The sequence below is a fragment of the Podarcis gaigeae genome, assembly GCF_964106915.1.
Source record: "Podarcis gaigeae genome assembly, chromosome: 16".
Lineage (NCBI taxonomy): Eukaryota > Metazoa > Chordata > Lepidosauria > Squamata > Lacertidae > Podarcis > Podarcis gaigeae.
This window is the reverse complement of record NC_139693.1, coordinates 18,602,570-18,620,322: the sequence shown is the minus strand read 5'-3', so window position 1 is coordinate 18,620,322 and position 17,753 is coordinate 18,602,570. Positions and strand designations below refer to the sequence as shown.

The following is a 17,753-nucleotide window of genomic DNA, read 5'->3' as shown; positions in this document are numbered from 1 at the left end:
AAGTGGGGCAATTCATGGGAGGATAAGGCTCTGAATGGCTTGGGTCTACCTTCACTGTTCTAGGCAGTATGCTTTTTGAATACCAGCTGCTAGGAGTTGCATTTGGGGAGGGTGCTATTGCACTCAGGTTCTGTTTATGGGTTTCCCAGATTAAATCTGGTTGGGCACTGTGAGAACAGCACGCTGCACAAAACAGCAAACTGACACAAGATAGTGAGAGGGAAATCTCAACATGCAAAGGAATGATGGAGAGCAAGAGCCAGAGCTCTTGGATTGGCACCATGCCTCAGTAAATTCACTGACTCAGCTGCCCCAGGACCCCCAAGGAACCTGTACACAGTGCAAAGGGTTAGGGAGCGTGCACAAACAAGTCACAGGAAGCTGGAGAGGTTTGTCTGACCTTACCACCACCCCCTATAAACGGCAGTTATGCTAAAAAATACCGCATTTTCATTTCCAGCTGCTCTAGTAGGGAAAGATCACTAAAATGCAGAGCAAATTGTCTTGTGGTGAATTCTGCTCCCGTGATTTTCATTCCTCCCATGATTTTCATTCCTACAATCCACAGGCCATCTTTTCAGTGCCCAGGAATCTTCCAAATCCCCAGGCTAGCCTAGAAGCAGTCGGAAAGCCATTGTTTTAAAGCAGGAACAGGGAACATATGTCTGTCAAGATGTTATTGGATGTCATCGCCAACCACACTTGACCATAGGCCATGCTGGCCAAGGCTGATCAGTGTTGTCAGTTCAACAACATCTGGAGGTCCAAATATTTGCCCACTCCTGATTTTGGAGCATTTCATGCCTGTTGAGCGTAAAAGGTCATTTGTTTCCACATCGTAAGCAAAAGAAGATTCACCAGGAAAAGGGTCAAATAAATAATAAAAACTTTAATTACACTTCAAAGACTTATTACAGTGCAAAATTGAAACCTGTTTTAATGTACACAAATACATTCAAACTTCATATTGAAACAGCAGGCACAGATATCAGAGATCGCTTGGAATTTTTTCCCATTTAGAGAAGACATGGACAGGCAAATCCTCACTTCTTGTGGCTGTCGAAGATTTCCTGTTGGCCCTACGCACCCCATGCTCAGATCATGTTTGCATCTGTTTTAAAGGTAGTCACTACAGCTTCCTCAGATCCGTTCAGCGGAGCTCCCTACAGATTCTCTGTGTACTAAAGACTGGAAACAAAAATAATAATTCAGAGTATCATTGCACTTTAAAAAACAAAGTCAAGATAAAGAATGGAATGAGATTTCAGCCCAAAGTGGTTGTTTGTACTTGAGATATGCATAGGACCTCACCAGGAAAAACACATGCCACAAACCGTTCATCATTTAACCAGCACGAGGGACCGGCTACTCTATATACAATCCACGGATAAGGCTCCAAGCATTTTTCATAGGGGTTGGTCGTATAGCAGATGAACTGACATAAGTAACATACCACTGCAAAACCATCACAGTAGCTTTTTGAAGGGGTGGGCATTAAACCATTCAACTCCCCTGAGATTATAATAATCTTCCTTTGCCACTTTAGCTTAGAAGTAGGAGAGGCTAATGTTTTTTGAGACCCTCCAGGAGGCTGCAAAAAGTAGTGGGTGTGGCACCCCACACTATAGCACACACACTTGCATGCAAGCACACAGGACATTGTGCCTACTTTATTTTATTCTTTTGCCACCAAAGGGGAAGAAAATTTTACCTGGTGGAGTACATCAGGCCCCTGGATCAAGGGTTAGCCACCCCTTCCGCAGAAAAAGCTAATCCACCACACCATCTAGGTGCTCTTAACACATCATCATGTAAACAACCTCCCATCAAAGACAATTGCAAAATGCAATGGAGGTTTATTGTGAAACTTAAAAATACAGAAAAGTGTACAAATTAAGAGAAAGAAATATGTTTTGACTGCTGCTCTTACCAAGGGAAGGGGAGTCAAAAATGCCTCCCACTTGGCAAAAATCAAATTCAACACAATTCCCGGCATGTTGGGGGTATTCTGCACAGTCAACACTACTCCTAGGCAGCCAAAATTCGGGCCTGGTTCTGCTCCCTGTGCATTTGCCAACTATGAAATAACAGTGCAGTATGAGGACTCCAAGGTTGCCTAATTTTATTTGCTTTATTAAAACCCCGGTGGGGGGATCCTTCAGTCCTCCAACAGGTCACCACTGGAACCAACAGAAGCCCATGCCACACTCAAAGGCCTAGTTCTAAGAGACTGAGTGGGAAAGCTTATCTGGGCTGTACCATTTCAGATTCAGGAGGGGCTCACATGGACTGGTCCTCTATTAAAAAAAGGGGGGTGACCACCCATTAAGAAGGAAGCTCAGTTAGCAAACTGACTTTCTATTGACAGGGTTTTGTGAGGTTTAAATATGGGGGGAAAGTCATGTGAGCCTCCACCTGCACTACTACACCCCAGGCACATGTCTTACTGCCTCACTAAGAACTAAACCAAGTATATGGGGTACAAAACCTTATGGTGATAGGTCCAAGACTTTGTCTAATTACAGCTGATTTTGGCCAAGTTTGGGATATTTCACCCCTCTTACTTTCCTGCCCTTAAGTGGAAGTGGGTTGTTTGTCTAGTTCTACCCCCTGCCCCATCTCCTTTCTGTGACAGCACACCTCCCTGCCTCAGCCTGGGGTGCATTTAGGTTCAGGGGAGCAGGAAAGGCATCAGAAGAGGGTTGGGCAGGGCCCACATATTCTGGCCCACATATTCTGCTTCCAGAGCCTACAACATGCCAAAAAATTTCCACAGTACAGTGTTTATAGGGTTTACTTAAAGAACCCTATAGAAACTTACAGGGTTTACTTATTTGCAGAGTACGAGGTCCATCCATAGCCCCTTTCTTGGTTCCTGATTATGGCACTAGAGTAAACTCTGATCCAAGTTAATATATATATTTAAAAAAAACATTGCTTACTTTAGAGAAAAGGTCCAAAGTGCAGAGAATACCACCTCCCCTGTATTGCTTCCAAAGATGCCCACCCCCGTAATCCATTTGAAAACAAGTGAATTTACTTCCAACATGGTATTACCACCTCTACTCCCCAAACGGCAGCCTTTCACAGACTTACATGGCTACAAAAGCACTGTGGACACAGGGGAGCAAGGTAAAAAAAAATAACATGCAGAATCAGCACCAGTCACAATAGAGAAAATAGTGACAGAAACAAGATGGGAGGATAAAATGGAAATACGCCCATCACTGGGAAAGGGGGTTGCCCTGCTTCTCCTACTAGCCCAACAGCTGAAAGCTCTTAGATCGGAAACAGGAACGCAAAGCAACTTCAACCAAGGTGGAGCCAGACCTGCAAAGGGCTGCAGTCTCAACAGGCTGCCCTGCCCAGACAAAAGGAGAAGCTTCCACTCTTGCCCGCTGCAAAAGCAGGTGTAGAGCTCCTTCCCAGTTACTACACTTTCATGAAACACTCATTCAGTGATTGGGACATAGTTGTACAAAGATCAAAAAGGAAGTAATATACAACTTTTTCCAGCAAGATAATTACGTTCTGACTTTCAGAAGAATCCTAAGGGGGGGGGGGCAGATTTCATTGTGCTTAAAAGGAAAGGGGAAACAATTTTAGGATAGGAATCTTCTTTCTTTTTTTAACACTCACATTTGCAAAGGCCACAGAATAAAGGGTGCGTCCACCCCAGAGAGGACTTTAATCCCAGAAGATGCATGCACGTACGAAAAGTACAACTGTGCACCTCTACTGCTGCAGACTCTCAAAAGGAACGCCTTGCTTTTGGTATATCTCCCCGCTTTCAAATCTTAAATCTGTAGACGTTTTGGAGGGGTGTCTGAGGGGATATATATATATATATATATTTACTAATGACTTCTTTCCAGGAGGTGTGTACTGTTGCTGCTGCAAGTGGCAGTTTCTGCAGCTCACGGGTGGCGGCGGCAAATCGCACAAAGTCTTCCAAGGTAGGAATTTGGCAAAACGAAGAAAAAAAACGCATTTTCAGAAGATCGTGTTGTTTTGCTTCATTCGTTTAGTTGTGGTGTGTTCCCTTTTAATTCAAAAAGGAATAAAGAAGAGGCGCAGGGGTTCCTTCACATATGAGCAAGGAGTTTTTACAGTAGGTGCTTTCTTTTACAGAATGCTGCAATCAATCCAAAGGGGTAGAGAAATACTGGGGAAGGGGACTTTTTATATACTGTCCTTTTCATTTAATCCTTCACTAACAAATACTTGTTAGAAAGCTCTCTGGGCTCACTTTTTGGTGGCTTTTCAACCATGCCAATGGTCCAAGAGATTACAACCAAGTCCGACTCCCCCTTCCCCAGTTTTGCTACCAATGCCTTGAGTCCACCAACTCTGGACGGAGGCTCAGTTTCTTCAGAGTCTCGTAGCCCACCACGATGACAATGGTGGAAGGGGTGGCGGAGATGATGCGGGCCGAGAGGCCTTTCATCAGGCCCCAGGGCCCTTCCTCTGCTACCAGCTGCTTGAAAGTGAGAACAATGGAGCTCTTGCCTTCCACCTGAGCGGGAGAAAAGAACAGCCACAAAGTCAGAGGTTCACATGGAAACAACACAGGATAAAAAACTGGACAAACCAAGCAAGCTTGTTTCCTCCTGTTCCAGAAGCTAGGAATCGAACCAAACGATTCAAGTTACAAGAAAGGAGATTCCAACTAAACATCAGTTAAGAGCTTTCTGATGTTACGAGCTCTTTGACAGTGGAAAATACTCCCAAGAGTGGACTCTCCTTCCTTGGTGGTTTTTAAGCAGAAATTGAGTGGCCACCTGTCATGCATCATTTAGCTGAGATTCTTGCACTGAAGGGAGTAGGACTAGATGACCCTGGGGGTCCCATTAAGCTCTACAATTCTATGCTTCTACGACCCACCCCACCCATAAAAACAACCATAGTCAATGCTAAGAAAAGCCCAAGATCCAGATACCATATTGGCCCAAATATAAGCCGCACCTGCAAATAAGCTGCACCTTTAAAATTCAATATAAAATTGGAAAGAAATAGAAACAGTGGTGGTGGCCAGATGGACAAGAAGAGACATTCTGACAGGGGGACGCAGCTTGCCTCTCGCACTACATCAGGCGGGGTGGGACAGCAAGTTCCGATAGGGGCAGCTGTGGCAGCACTGCCATGCGATCCCCCTCTGCCTGCCCTGCTGCTGTTAATGGAGCCAGGGGGTGCCCGCCCTACGTCCGGAGTGGCAAGCGGCAGGGCAGGCAGAGGGGGATCGCATGGCGGCGGCGTGACAGCCCCCACTGGCACTCGCTGTCCCACTGCTCCCGGCACTGGGTGGGCAACAACCCCCCCCAAAAGCTGAGACGAACAGTGGGAAGCGCGAAGTGGCAGCACCTGCCACCCCCACTCGCCAGGACTCCAGCAGGAGTTAAAAGAGTTAAGGGCAGGGTTCACTATGTCTGTTTCAGCCAATTTTGGTAACGTTGCGAATACAAGCCGCACTTTAACTTTTCACAGTCAGAATTTTTTTTGGGGGGGGGGGGAGTGTGGCTTATATTTGGGCCAATACGGTAAGTTACAGAAACAATGGAATTGTGCCAAATTCATGCTTTTTTCAATGTTTTCATTGTATTTCTATTTTATTTACATATTTTAAAGCAAGACTGCCTTTCACGCACAAGTAGCCAAGATAACACATGGCTACTTCAGAACCCTTAGCTATCAAGCTTTCAACAGCCTGGCCTGGGGCCCACAAAGTGTGGTTGGCCTAGATGTGCAGTTGCCAAGATACTGCCCTGTCACCTACAAGAGCCTGGGCCAACGTCATGTTTGCTTATTTGTTGTGTTACATACTGCCTTTCTGCATGGGCACCCAGGGACGTTTACAATTCTATAATACTAAAACAACTTACATGAAAATTAAAGATGGCCCTATAGTGGCAGTGGGAGGGCAGCCTGACTGGAGCAGACCCTGATGCTGTGTTTCAGAAACACTCAGGATTAATCAGAAATGCAGTGGTACAGCAGGGATGACTCTCCACCGCTCTCCCCAGATCAGGTGCTTTTCTACCTCACACTACATGACTGATGCACTCTGAATGCCTTGGAAGTACACCTCAATAGAAATAGGCTGCCAAGAGCGATCCTTACTCTGGAAAACTCTAGGTTGAACTACCACACTGCATTATTTGAGGGTCTGCTGTTCTTGAAGATTCTGACTAGAAGCTAGAGTTAGTCCAAAATGCAGACACTAGAGGCTGCTGACTGGGACCAGCTAACGGAACCAAACTTCACCAGTGCCTCAGCATCCTTCCATTTCTGAGCAGGACTCAAAATGGTGAAATTTACCTGTAAAGTACGAGACCTGAATATATGGACAGGATCACAAAGCTGGAAAGTAAATTGAAGGTCATCTAGTTCAAGCACAGGAGAGGCCACCAAGGAACACCTAGTCTACCATGAGCCCCTGCCAAGATAATTTAAAACAATCATAGAATTGGAAGAGACCACAAGGGCCATCGAGTCCAACCCCCTGCCAAGCAGGAAACACCATCAGAGCACTCCTGACATATGGTTGTCAAGCCTCTGCTTAAAGACCTCCAAAGAAGGAGACTCTACCACACTCCTTGCCAGCAAATTCCACTGTCGAACAGCTCTTACTGTCAGGAAGTTCTTCCTAATGTTTAGGTGGAATCTTCTTTCTTGTAGTTTGGATCCATTGCTCCGTGTCCGCTTCTCTGGAGCAGCAGAAAACAACCTTTCTCCCTCCTCTATGTGACATCCTTTTATATATTTGAACATGGCTATCCTATCACCCCTTAACCTCCTCTTCTCCAGGCTAAACATGCCCAGCTCCCTTAGCCGTTCCTCATAAGGCATCGTTTCCAGGCCTTTGACCATTTTGGTTGCCCTCCTCTGGACACGTTCCAGTTTGTCAGTGTCCTTCTTGAACTGTGGTGCCCAGAACTGGACACAGTACTCCAGGTGAGGTCTGACCAGAGCAGAATACAGTGGCACTATTACTTCCCTTGATCTAGATGCTATACTCCTATTGATGCAGCCCAGAATTGCATTGGCTGGATGCTTTATTCGGCCGTAGGATGCTCTTACCTGCACGCGAGCCCGGATGACATCCATGGGGTTGGTGAGAGTGGAAGCTGTCGCAGCGGCCATTGGCCCAGATATGGCTTGGAGGAGTAAGTGTGGACAGTCCTTGGGTGTCAGGCTGGAAAGCTGTTCTGGAAAGAGGAGTGAGAGCCAGGTTATGTATAGCAACATATATGCTGTGCCATTTGTGCTTCCACAGTCAGGGGAAATCTACCTCACTGTGCTGGTGGTGAAGACAGAGCACAGGGGAGGGCTGCTGCCTTCTGGTCCTAACTGGAAGCACCTGTTTGGTAGCTGCTGTTAGGGGGGAAAAGGCTGGGCTGGATGGAAAACTCAGATCCGGCAGGGATAGTCCAAAGTGACATTTTTCTGTTTTAGATTACTGGTGCTTTGCCAAATGTTTTCCAACTGCAACAGGCAAAGCATTTAAATAAAAAGGAAAGACAGAACCCTTTAGTGACTGGCTGTTTTATATGAACTTGTATCAAATGTTTTTTGTTTTTTCCTAATCCACACACAGGATAGTGAGACAGTATCATTATTAAGGCCAGTTTTAAAAATGGTAATCCCAGAGTAACATGCAAACTTTCATGTTCTCTCCCCCGCATTTAGTCAACAAAGAGCAGCCATTGTTTATTTATCGCAGGATGTCTTGCTGCAGTACGGGACTTGTGGGCCCCAGGCACAGTCTAACCTAATTAAATCTGCAAAATGCTTCTTCCTTTCCATCTCCAGACTGTCACAACTAGCAAACAGGAGCTACCATCATACCCAGCAATGTATTTTCTCTACCACCCTCTTCTTTGTTGTTTCGGGGAAAGGGGGTTATACCCAGTACTTGGGTTGGAGAAGAGTTCCAGAAAGCCTGAAAGGCTGCAGAATACATTGCAATTCTGGGGCTTATGCTAATCAAGGAGTCTTCTTACTCATACCACAGGTTTTTCCCCCTGAAGGAGCAACATGGCCACTTGGCTTTTTGTATACATACCCTTAGCTGCAATAGCCTTCTGTAGCAAAACCAGCTAATAGTCTTGAGCTTTCCTTGGCATTCACATTTCAGATGTGCACATGCATTCAACAGATAGGCTTTTCCAACAAAAGCTCAAAACCAATTATTGGGTGGGGGGAGGGGAACTAATATACAGCCTTTACACCAACCGGTTCCCAAGGTGGCTCAAATTATTTTTAAAAAAACATTTAAAGCCCAGTAAACAGGTTCACAAAGGCCCGTAAGCCTCTAGAAGGCATGGAATGTTGACAACAATTGAGCCTATAGGGATAAGTAATACTAACTCACCCCACTGTGAATTTGGAAGTTCCAGATCCAGACACAGAATGCCAAATAAAAGATCTCTTTCCTTGGCTGCTACCTTTGGAGATGGAGTGGGATATACTGCTGCCTAATCACCTATGCTAAAATCCTGGATTTCTCCATTATTTTCCATAGGCAGCTCTCACTTCTACCCTGGAGGAGGGGGGAAATGGATTGTGTCTGTGTGCGCAAAGGAACCAGCCATCAGACACGACTGGTTGTCTATAAATTAAATTATGGTTGAGACACAGAAATGTTAAGTATCAACTGAAAAAGGAAAAGGAGAATGATGGAGGGCAGTGGGAGAGAGGTAGTTGGCTGACTCATCTCTACAACAGCTTGTACCTTTGAAAAAGGGGAGGAATAGGGTTGGGGGGCATAACTCCCTTCCCTGCAGTATGCAGGGAAAGTTAAGAGAAAAGGTTAAAAGGGCATATTTTCTCTTTCACCTCAGACAAGCCTATATAGCATTTAATTACTCAGGTTTGGGGCTGGCAGCCAGCCCTTCACCTAATCCCTCTAGAGTTATACAACACAGCAGAGGCTGTGACCCTTTCCCACTTCCTGAAACTCCTCTGCAAGAGGCCTCAACAGTGCTACAAGGCTCTTGTTTGAAATTGGAAGGAGCCTTGTATGGGACAATGCCTCTTACGGCAACATTTTGTTGCAGGTCTTACTTGTAAAAGCAACTTAAATTCATGCAACCCCCCCACACCCCACAACAATAAAAAAGAGCTCAGCAAGTAACATAGGGGTTGCGACCCAGGATGTGTCTTCTTAGCAACTTATTCTTGTAATTTTTAAGTTGTTTAAAGCTGTTTTTAACATTGTACAATATTGTGTTTTAATATTAATGTTGTGCTTTAATTGCTGTAACCTGCCCTGGAAACTTAAGGTGAAGAGCAGATAATAACACCGTAATAACAAATGAATGATGGTTTGAGTTGACAATATATGCTTTCAGTCGTAAAAGAGAAAAATGAGATGCTTGCCAAACACATCTGGGGAAGGAGTTCCACAATCTCTGAACTAAATTGGGTTCTGGTTCCTAAAAGGTTCTGGTTTCAGTCACCACTACTGACGCCATCTCAGAAGGTAGGAGGCAGCTGGGAGCAGGGGCCAGATTGGCATTCTTAACATTTGGACTGGGGTTTGTATGGGAGCAGTTCCTGCAGTTCCTGTGGTCCCAGCCTGCATAGAGCTTGCAAAGGCAGAGGGTGAGTTCTGATCACTGCCAGAGAAACGAACAGAAGGGAAGTCCAAAGACTGCTTTGGTTTCTCACCTGCATAGAAATGGTAGAAGGGCCACCAGACAGCGCTGTTGGGAATGTAAGTGAGTAGGGAGGCCACATAGCCCCTGTAGAACCCCCTCAGCCCGTCGGCCTTGAAGATCTGCGCGATGATGTCCCGCGTTTGTCCGAAGACCGGGAACCGTTTCCCCTCGTGGGTCTGCACTCTGAACCGGCCCATGGTCTCGCCTTTCCGTTGCATCATCAAATGCTGGGAGATCACATCGATGGGCACTGTGATGCTCTGGGCCACAAGGGAGGCTGAGCCACCGGCCAACAGAGACTTGACTGCGTTACTGCTGGTGTACTGAGAGAAGTACTTGCGAGTGAGCTCGTACGTCGTCACGTAGCACTGGCCTGAGATCAGGGTGAAGGTGTTGACCAAGAAGCCCCGGTAGAGCCCAGCTGCCCCTTCTGCCCGCAGGATCTTGACAAAAGCGTCAAAGGTCCCATTGTAGAGGCTCTTTCCCTTCTGGACCTGCAGCCGCGTCCGGATAAGCGTGAAGGGGTACACACTGACCCGGATCATCATGGTCATGCAGACGCCAAAGACGTAGAATTTCTTCTTGTCCAGGTGCTCCCACTCAATGATCTGGATGTTGCGCTTGTCCTCCATGGCTGATGCCCCCTAGTAACGAGGCAGAAAGGACACACTGATTATTCCTAGACAAACTGCTCCTTTGGGATTAAGGCTCAGCTGCCCAAACCTGCCCACGGTATTTAATCAACCATCAGCCAGGCCTCACAGCCGCTTTCGTCAAACCAATGCCCTCCAAATGTTTAGGACTGGCTATTTTGGATCATAACTCCCATCAGTCTCAGCCAGCACAGCCTCTCAAACTCACATGGAGTTTGTGCTGTGAGCCAATTCTAGAAGTCCATGGAAAGCAATTCTACAGAATATTAGCTCTCAAAAGGTTTTGATTAGGATTGCCACCCAATTAAAAGAAATTGCTGCTGATTTATAATTATATGAATGTTATCAAGTCTCCATAAATTTGCAGATGATAGCAGTTGTGACAAAGGCACTCTCTTCCAGTTTCAGATTATGTATTCACAGGCCCTAGCAGGCAGATGGGCATTTCCTCCTATAAGAGAGGTAGGAATGCCTCTAAGATGGCATACATCACTTGGTTTTGCTAGCTCCTTTAAATTGTGTGAAAGATACTGAAAAAATCTGCCACCCAGTTGAGGGCACATTTTAAATAAAACAAACTGATTAATCAGCTGAGCACCATATAACCTAGTTGCCATCCTTTGCAGTTCCCAGGTGCTGCAATATTTTATAGTGTTCACTTGATTTCTATGATTTTCAGTGGTGGTGCAGCAGCAGTAATGGTGAGAACCTCAGCTATTTGCCCAACCACCACCTTTCACCAGAAAAAAATAGGAATTATGCAAAACAATATTTCTCTGCAAACTGGCCTAATTCACATAATAGATACAACTTGCAGTATTTCTTTTCAGTACAGTCTCAAGCAGATTCCAAATGCTACAGCATTCTTAAAGGTTATCGCTATAATTGTTTTCCTTCTTCTTCTTCTTCTTCTTCTTCTTCTTCTTCTTCTTCTTCTTCTTCTTCTTCTTCTTCTTCTTCTTCTTCTTCTTCTTGCTTCTCAAGTCACAAAAAACCTCACACATTTGCCTTTTGAGAAGACAGGGCCAAACCGTATAAACTAGTAGTCAGTATTTTCTCACAATGTTTCATTCCATTTCTTACTCCTTTACAGCAGCAATGAAAGTCTCAGGAGCAACTGTGTCCATACTGCTTCTGAGTTCACAACACAACCTTAAACTGGCTCTTCTAGAAAACCTGCCCATTTGCTGGGAAGAAAGCCAAGGTTTCTTTCCTGACAGCTTTCCCAGAAGTGGATTGAAAGGAACCTGGGCGGGTCCATGTTCAGGTTTTACCTGTGTAGCTTGGATGAATTCATTTTATTCTCTAGACCAGCCTTTGCAAACCTGATGCCCTCCAGATGACTCAGTTTTGACAATTCTCCCAAACCAGTTTGGAGATGTGGGAATGTGACATAAGCTCCTGTCTCTGATTCCCTCTTTCTGGCAAGGACTCCAGTTCCCTTCTTCCATTTCCAAGTATTTTCTAGCCATAGTTTGCTACAATGTCCAGTGCCCTGACCTTTAAAACAAGGGTTTCCAACCAGGGATTGGAGGCAAGTTCTACCTCTACTTCAGACAACACAACAAACTATTAACAGAAGAAACTTGGGAATGGAGGAATCAGTGAGCACAAAAGGAGAAGCATACACACACATCTGAAGCACGTTCCAGATCTTCTAAGGCTCCAATAGTAGCTCTGCTTAACTGGGAGTAAGTCATGAAAGCCATGATTTGGGGAATTAGAATATGATGTCTGAACTGGGGTAATGATGGGAGGACTATGCCAATACATTTCATGTAAAGTTCATCACTTTTAAAAAAATTGCTGATCATTTTCAGAATTTGAATATTTTGCTTACAAAATTGAGTGTGCTGTATCAATCAGGCACAGCTACTTAATTTGCAGGGCTCTCAGGGCTGCACTTCCAAAATGCCATGGTGTAATTGCAGAATTTTATTTTTCATTTTTGGCATCAGAAATATCCCAACAAACACAAGGACTAGGAATCAGCATAAACTAAAAGAACATAAAGACACTAAAAGTTAATGGCAGCTTTCAGTACAAATTGACCTCAATGAGCTTTTTCAACAAGCTATTAGGAATGGGAATTAGGCATGCCACGTAGTAGTGGCCCCTTTCTTATATTGATGATTGTTCCAAAAAGTGAGGCTGGGAGACCATTCCCCTGCTGGACTTTATTTCGGCTCTTTGGCTTGCCTGCTGCATGATGCCTGAACCGAGTCATTCTCAAGCAGCACAAAATTCTGGATGAAGAGATGTTTATTTATTGGATTTATATATCTCCCTTCTTCCCAACAGAACTCATCTAAGGAGAGGCAAAAAATGTAGCTACTAAATGGTACCTTTTACTGAACATGTAGTGCAGGAGGATTTGTGGGCAAAGATGAGATCCTCTCCCCATGCATGTTGAGTTCCCAGCTATTGCCAAACTGTCAGAGTTCTTCCCTTCCTGACACCAACCTTCTGCAAAGTAAAGAGAACAGATTATATTTCATAATAAGCACCATGTGTTAACAGGGGATGGAGGTAAGGCAGAGAAGAGAGCTATGGCGACCAGCATGGCAAGAATCTCACCCCACTGTAGATGATATGCTCTCTACCATTTATGCCTTTGCAAAACCTAAAATATTGTAGGTTTTGCTCTACAATCCTGAAGACTAGAAACCTGATTTTAAATGACAGCTGAAATTCTCAGAAATCTGCAGAAGCAACCCCATTCTGATATTCAGTTCTACATTCCATCTCAGCTGCACAGACCGAAGTCCATCCACAGGGCAAAGTTGGACTTTCTGCGGATGGAAGAGGGAGCTTCCTCAAGTCACATTTTTCTTTGACCATCGTGCTCCTCTCCTTCACATCTCTAACCAAGAAAATGTGTCCTATTCAGTCATTTATAGCTGTGTGCATAGGAATGCAAGAAGCTGGCTTATGCCAAGCCAGATCAATGTCCATTTAGCCCATTACGATCTATTCTGATAGGCAGCGGCTTGCCAAGGCTCAAGGTCCTCCCTAGCTCTGGCAGAAGCTCTTAAAGTTACTAAGATTTCCTTCATTGGCAGGGGTTGACCCTTGAACCCCTTCCAGTTCAATGATTCTGGAATGAAAAAAGTGAAGATGTGTCAAGTGGAATTAGACCCTCCACAGCAGGGCTGATGGAAGCCTGGCTTCCTATCTCTCCCTCTGCTGCGACCAAATAGGATGGAAAATGCTCCCTGAAAACAGGAAATTAATTAAGCCACCAGGGAATAGGTTCTAGTTCAACCAAGGCCTTTTCCCTGCTCTGCTGATTTTCTATTTTCAGGCAGCTTTAAAATACACCCCCCAACACACACACTCTCTTCCACCTGCTGCAGGTGAAGGCTAGCCTAAACGTCATTTGAAGCGCAAAATATGGCAAACTTACAAATAAGTCTTCAGATTATTACCTTATTTTTTTTTACTAACCTGTTCTTCCAAAATTGCAAATGTAAATTGTGGACCAGCAGCTAGCAAATACTGTAGACCAATAACTTGTGTCAATACATTTTAAGTGAGACCTGGCCTCTGTGGGCAGCACTTAGGAGGTGTAAGCAGAGCAACAAAGAGGTTAAGACATAAGATGCACACAAGACCATACGGCCGCCTTTCTCAACCTGTGGGTCCCCAGATTTTGTTGAACTACAACTCTCATCACCCCTAGCAAGGCCAGAGCTCAGGGATGATGGGAGTTGTAGTCCAACATCATCTGGGGGCCCACCGGTTGAGAACCGCTGCCATAAGGGCTAATGACCCTGATAATAAAATCTATTGGCTTCTTCATCTGAAATGGTTAGAATCCTCCACAAACTCAGAAATCCTATTCTCCCACATCTTCCTTCCCACCTTGTAAGATTCACTGATGTAGCCTTGCACTTTGTTTACAAATCAGTTGAGATGCAGTTTCCTTAGTGGTGGCTCCTACATGGTAGAAATCCACTTCTTAGCCAAACTCTAAGAAGGGAGTCTTTCTAATCCACCAGTGGCCAGCTGGATGCTTTTAGGGATTCCATACCCCAGGGCTATTCTTGAAGATCGTTGGGAAGCTGCAGCTCATGCAGAATGTAGCTGTCATGTCGTTATGCACCACAGCAAGATAGAGATAATACGCCACTGGTACTTAAAGCCCTGAAGAGCTTGAGACTCAAGTATTTAAAGGAACACTTTCCTCAGTACTTGCCACCAAGAAGATGCTCCAAGGTTATCAAGGGAGGACCTGCTCATGGTCCCCCTGACAGGTATGGCCTGTAGGGTGGTGACACAAAGTAAGACCTTTTTGGTGGTAGCAGTGCCTCAGTTGTGAATTCCCTTCCTGTGGAGATCAGTTGTCCCTCCTGTTATTCTCATACATAGCTGGAGTGGAGCTCAATAGTCTTAAGTATCACTGTCTGCTGAACTTTATGAACTTGGCTAACTCTCTAAAGCTATCTGAGGTCGTGACCATCACCATATCTTAAACATTTCTCACCATCCCCATTCTCTACAGCCTGCTGGCTTATATATAGCCGTCTGCATTTATTATTTTTAAGATAGTGTTGCATTTTATTTGTTGATATTTTCAGTTCCTTTTTGTTAGTTTCTGGTATTTAATTTTTTGAATGCTGCTTTGCATATAATTCTTCTATTAAAAGTGGGCTAAGAAATCCAGTTTTGTTTTTTTTAAGGGACATGTTTCACTTCAGCAGTATAAACAAGCCCAAGTTTATAAAAAGCTGCAGCTCTCTTTAAACGTGATTCTTTGGCCAATGAAGTTGGGGCTTTTGTGCTCTAGTGGAGAAAAAAAAAAGACAAGGCTCTGGGACTTGCCCAGAACAGGAGCTGAGCAAGGGCCCACCCCACTTGACACAGTTCTCGAGGGACAGTAAGAAGTCAAACAACTGGGAAGGCAGCAGGCACTGCTAATTTTAATTCTGAACTCATCTCTGCAAAGGCTAAAGGAACTTAGGGTAGCCAAGTAGTTTAACATTTACGTAGCTTCTTTCCCCAAAACAAGAAACAAATATTGTGGTGTTAGTAGCTGGAGCCTTTCTACAATGCACCTACTTCAACATCTCCCTCCACCACCCCCAGTTCACAGTGCGGGAAACCAAGTCCTACCATGGAACAAGGCCATGGCTTGCAAGTCTGCAGAGTCACGTGATTACACAGAAAAACTGAGAAGAAGAGAGTCAGGTATTGTGAATTCTAGAATAGGTTCTCAAACTGTTGGATGACATGCTAAATATAACAGTACAAATCACAAAGCAAAATTCCACAAGGCAGGACAAAAGTACCAAGATTCACATAACACTCTGCAGAGTGCTACAGAAATACAACCCCAGCACACTGCTGTATGTGGAATTAGCATAAATATTATCTAATCTGTCCGCTCAACTCCTGTGCTCATTTCTACATATTTCGAAACCCACAAAGCCCAATGCAGCAACTCTTGCAACTATTGTTGCCCTCTTGCAACCTATTGTGGGTTGCCTGGAATGGTTGTTTACTCTCTCTCTCATCACATTTGGTGGTAGGCAGCAGAACCAGGAGTATGACTGTGGCTCCAAGGTGCCACCATAAATGGCTGGCGGTCTGTGTTTCGGTCGGCAGGTTGTAATTTTGGCAGGTATGCTCAAGTCTTTGACGCTGCTTTCACCTCTTTATATCCATGAACTAGAAACTTATTTAGGAGAAAAAGAAAGGGCTTCCAGGTGACAAACACCAAGGTTTGTCACCATGCAGCAGACACATGGTTGTGTGAAAAAATAAGCTGGGGAAATTGATGGACAACTGATATCAGCACCTATGAGGCTGAGTACCAACAGGCATATATGACACCTCAGAGGACTTCCCTGGTGCCTGGAGGTTCCCTTCTCTCCCCACCCCCACCCCTGAAATCAGCCTTGAAAGACCTATTCTACTATAGCCAATAGAGGAGATTGCAGGCGTGGAGGTACCTGCAAGTTTCTCTGGTTGAAATGGGCCCCAAAAGGTTGGCAACCCCTGTGCTCCAGAAGCAACTTCTATCCTTATACAATCTACAAGACTGCACTAGCATCCTTCTCATATTCTCTTCCTCCCACTCAAAGCCTTACATAATTTCATCTCCACAGTCTATGAGCCCCAATAGTACCTTTAGCATGCTCCTACCCACGTGCTCAACAAATTCTAGTCTGCTTCATAGCTCCTCCATAAACTAGTGCAGAGTTCCCAATGAACCCACCTTGGTCCCCTGCCTGCTTCCCCAAATACTCTTTTTAATATGCCCCAAATCCTCTTTCTCCTGCTCCAAATCCACAGCCCACATCCCTATTCCCACCCCTCTTCTTCCAAGCCCCTTGTAGCATTTTTGTTTTCCACTTTTCACACTTGAGATGTACAGTATATTTTTATGACCAACCTTGCTTTTGTAATTTTGAACTGTTTTTTTTATATTAAAGAAGTTTCATGTTTTTGTTGCACGTTATTGTTGTGCTTTCATATTAATGTTGTGTTTTAATAGTTGTAACCTGCCCTGGAAATTTAGTATTTATTACTATAATACTTTGTTGATTGCCCTTCACCCTATTTCCTCTCCACTCTCCCCCCGAGGTAATCTGCCTCACAGGAACAAGCCTACTCCCCACAAAATCACCTCCTCCCTATGGGGTGCTTTGGCCCTTTCTCCTTCACATGACCTCCTCACCCCAATAGGAGTCCATCCCCATTGTAATCAACACTCTCATAAACCTTATAACATAGACACCACCCCCGGCCAGACACACACATAATACAACACCCTCTCGAGGCCAGCTGTTTCTGGTTTTAGTCCCACCAGGGAGAAAAAGGCGGGGTATAAATAAATTAATAAAATATCGTGGGCCCTTCCCCCAACTCTGAACACACCACACATACCTGCTCCCCTCCCTACAAACGAATCTCCGGGGGGGGGGCGGCTCTTCGTGTCCCTAAACATCAGCTCCCGCTTTCATCACGCACCTTGCACCCCACCCCACGAGCCCCCCATAGAAGGTGCTTAGGCCCCTCCTCCTTTCATAGGCCCCGCCCCACGCCCCACACTCACCTCCTGGCGACGGTTGGGCGTCCGCCGTCCCGTCCCCTGAGGAGCCACTCTCTTCCTGGCCCCAGGCAGCGGCCCCAGCCCTAGCGCGCCCCCTAGCAGGCTGCCTCGCGCTCGACCCCCGCTCCGGCTCTGCCTCCTCGGCTTCTCCTCACGGTGTCCGGGCGAAGCCCTCGGGCCAAGGGGCGGGGCCTCTCGGCCACCCGCCCGAGCCAGTCACCGAGCGGCAATCGTCCCTCGCGCTCCAGCCCCCATCTTACTTCCTGGCTAACCGAGGCCTCCTGGCCGGCTTCATCTTACTCCGCTTGCGCTCGCCTCGCTGCCAGTGACAAAGATGGAAGCGGCGGGAAGGGGGCGCACGACGAATTAAAGAGCGCATGGAGG

General features: G+C 45.5%; 1 protein-coding gene across 6 annotated transcripts; it reads right to left on the bottom strand.

Annotated features, from left to right (window-relative positions):
* Positions 1-869: 869 nt before the first annotated feature.
* On the bottom strand, positions 870-17,749 carry SLC25A44 (solute carrier family 25 member 44). Of its 6 annotated transcripts, none has more exons than XR_014559100.1 (6): positions 17,373-17,647; positions 12,658-12,778; positions 9,670-10,303; positions 7,078-7,205; positions 3,640-4,516; positions 870-1,188 (listed from the first exon to the last, which is right to left on the bottom strand). XR_014559100.1 is itself a non-coding variant. In XM_083717576.1 (5 exons), the coding sequence occupies exons 3-5, from the start codon at positions 10,289-10,291 to the stop codon at positions 4,325-4,327; spliced, it is 942 nt and encodes a 313-aa protein (XP_083573702.1). In that variant the 5' UTR covers positions 10,292-10,303; positions 12,658-12,778; positions 17,373-17,749; the 3' UTR covers positions 870-4,324. The 6 variants fall into 6 exon arrangements, 4 of the variants coding, with proteins under 4 accessions (XP_083573702.1, XP_083573700.1, XP_083573703.1 ...); XR_014559101.1 differs by having other exon boundaries at positions 7,078-7,200; positions 17,373-17,633; XM_083717576.1 differs by having other exon boundaries at positions 870-4,516; positions 17,373-17,749.
* Positions 17,750-17,753: the final 4 nt, after the last annotated feature.